Genomic DNA, 2,871 nt, shown 5'->3' with positions numbered 1-2,871 from the left:
CAGGCAAATATTTTCTTTTTAAAAACTTTTGGATTCTCTCCTTTCCTTTATCGAGGCAGATAATAAACATCCATTGTAATCAAATATAAAACAATTTTGAGGTTTATGATCTTAAATGATTTATTTTGTTGCTCAGAAATAGAAATCACATAAATATATCCACTGCCAATACTGAGCAAGAAAAATTCATAGCATTATTAAGAGAGTATTTTGAAAACTCTTCATGGTATCAATGCAAGACCTACAACAAATAACTACAGTGTGGTTTATCAAAAAAATTTGAAACATATATTGATATTTTTCATTGAAATGTCTTAAGCACTCAAAGCTATGTGCATAAATTTCGAAAAGTTAATAACAACACCTCATTTTCTTTCTATAATAAAATTTATTTATGGTGTCAATTTTTACATAATGTATGTACAGATGTCCATCATAAGATGAAAAATATATAAAATATAAGCAATTCAATTTTAAATTTCTTCTTTTGGATTATTGTTATTAAAAATCAAATTTCTTAAAATCACAGCAATCTAAATAAGTCTTAAAATTTATAACAAAGTTAACCAAAGCATTACATAAATTAACCGGGAAGAAAAAGTACTTAAAAATGTCACTTTTACACCTGAGTTGCATATCTTGTACTAATAACCAAGGTGAATTTAAAGCACTATTAAACAATACTGAAGTTTATGCATTGTTTCTGTAAGACTCTAGTTATTCTTAGAGCATATCAACTGAAGTCATTTCTTACTTTTTTAAAAGGTAATCATTACATACCAACCAAGGCTGCTTCTCATGAAACTCGATTAAACTCTCTTAATTTCGTAACTAATCAAGTTAGGAAAGTGTCAAGCGTCACAAAATTCGCACATGTAAACTTGAATTCATTTATACAAAATAATTCAGAGTGCAATTTTAGATACATCAACGCATCACAGAGAAACTGTTGGTCCAGTGTAGGGTGCAGCGTTACACCAAAAGTCAGAAGGAGGCGACGTTCTCAGTAACCAAGTCTTCACTTCCGAATCAGGTTTGGTAGTTTCTAGAGGAGTATAGTAATGACAGTCTCTTTCTTTCATGTCGTACGGAGGAGCTAATATATCCAAAAATGCCGCTGTTCCCCCAACGGCGCAAATTTCGTGGTAATTTCCTTCCTTCGGCCGCAAAACACATGGCTCATCTCTATCAGTTACACTTCCACACAAATGTTTCTCAACAGGAACCAATACATTTTTACAGCCTTTAACTTTGTTATTGATATCTTGAGGTAATTTACTATCAGCAGGAGTCATAGATAACGCACTATATGAGGTAATTTTAACAGTGCCTTGAATTACTTTCAACACACCGTGCATTCCAGGATGGTCATGAAGGGGTATTCGCGCTCCACTTCTCAAAAGAAATATACCCATTGAAAATGTTTGATTTTCTGCCACTTCTATGTAAGTAACTGGCGCGATCGAGTTCGATGAATTTCCGCTATTGGCTGTCCGTATCGCATCCTTATTTACATGTAAATCTGCAGCACGAATTCTACTTACACTTCTGACAAGTTTATTGAAACTTTCAACGAATGTTTCTTCTGTAATACTTTTAGAAAACGTTGCCTGTGCCTGTTTTGCTATTACTTCGACCAGAGAAGACATGATTATTAACACACAAGAATCGTTGCCAAACGTAACTGAAGTAATGAAAGCGTGCGAAGCTTATGCTATTATGTGCGAATAGGCTTATATCTATTTGATCTGGCTGCGACTGCAGTTACATAAATGTGTTAAACTGAAATTAATCAGTTTTATTTATTTAAAATTATTCAGATATCAGATGCAAGAATACTACTTGATATATGCCATTAAATTTAAACTTGATGCTAATCTAAAATATTATGTTTGATTCTGACAACAACAGCGTTTATTCCGCGGAACCCCAGGGTTCCACGGAATTGATCACTTAAAAAGCGACAAAAAAAACGCCTTTTCAAAAATACGTTTACGGTCACTTTCGCATACCTAATCTAAGCATTATTACCCATCTGGGATAGTCACTATATGGGAACAATTTAATTTCTCGCCTAAAATAATGCTTTTTTTTTTTACTCTCAAAAATAGCATGAAATGATGCCTTTAAGATTTTAACTTCGAAATTTTTTTGAGCTCAATCCCAAAACGCATCTTTTTCAGCTGATGTCTCCAAAGATAACATAAAATTGGGTTTTAAAATCTCCATTTTGAAAAAGTTTCTGAAAAAGCAACTGACTCCCTAATATCACCAAAAATAGTTTAAAATAGTGACTTCAATGTTGAATAAATTTCGGGAAAGCACCCCAAATCCCTCTCCTACAACATTACGAAATATTGCCACAGATTACGGTTTTTGACATCAATTTCAGGCCGTGGCGGCCTGATCGGTAAGGCACCGGACTTGTGACCGGAGGGTCCCGGGTTCGATCCTTGCTGGTCGAAGACCCACCGTCTCCATTAATGGTGACTGGAGGACGTTAAATATGCTCGTGGTCACAAAGTCCTCCAGGTGAAACGATACCTCTTAGGGATGTTGAACCAGGGTTCCACCCAACTGGTTAAGCCACAAATATAGTGGCAGGTACAAAGAAATCTGAAGTGAAAAGTATCGATATGGCAGCAGTTGAAAGGACAATTTCAGCATTTAACGAGTAACGACCAATTTAAGGAGGAGTTATGGTCAGGAGGGGTCTAAATGGTTTAGTTCTAACATGGGCGTCGCGGCTGGGGGGAGGGGGTCCTAGGGGTCCGGACCCCCTCAATATTTGAAAATCGGACCCCCTCGATAATTGTCAAGATGAATTCATTATTTTGTGGGAAATTATTTTTGCTTTGAAGACTTTAAACA

General features: G+C 35.4%; 1 protein-coding gene across 1 annotated transcript; it reads right to left on the bottom strand.

Annotated features, from left to right (window-relative positions):
- Positions 1 to 379: 379 nt before the first annotated feature.
- On the bottom strand, positions 380 to 1,651 carry LOC129222469 (2-aminoethanethiol dioxygenase-like). Its single transcript, XM_054856983.1, has one exon. The coding sequence runs from the start codon at positions 1,647 to 1,649 to the stop codon at positions 936 to 938; it is 714 nt and encodes a 237-aa protein (XP_054712958.1). The 5' UTR covers positions 1,650 to 1,651; the 3' UTR covers positions 380 to 935.
- Between the last annotated feature and the right edge of the window lie 1,220 nt (positions 1,652 to 2,871).

The sequence above is a fragment of the Uloborus diversus genome, chromosome 5, assembly GCF_026930045.1.
Source record: "Uloborus diversus isolate 005 chromosome 5, Udiv.v.3.1, whole genome shotgun sequence".
Lineage (NCBI taxonomy): Eukaryota > Metazoa > Arthropoda > Arachnida > Araneae > Uloboridae > Uloborus > Uloborus diversus.
The sequence above is the reverse complement of the archived record's forward strand: the minus strand, read 5'-3'. Positions and strand labels throughout refer to the sequence as shown.

Excerpts from the sequence above, each read along its gene's own strand:
- LOC129222469 (XM_054856983.1), bottom strand. The coding sequence starts at position 1,649 with ATGTCTTCTCTGGTCGAAGTAATAGCAAAACAGGCACAGGCAACGTTT.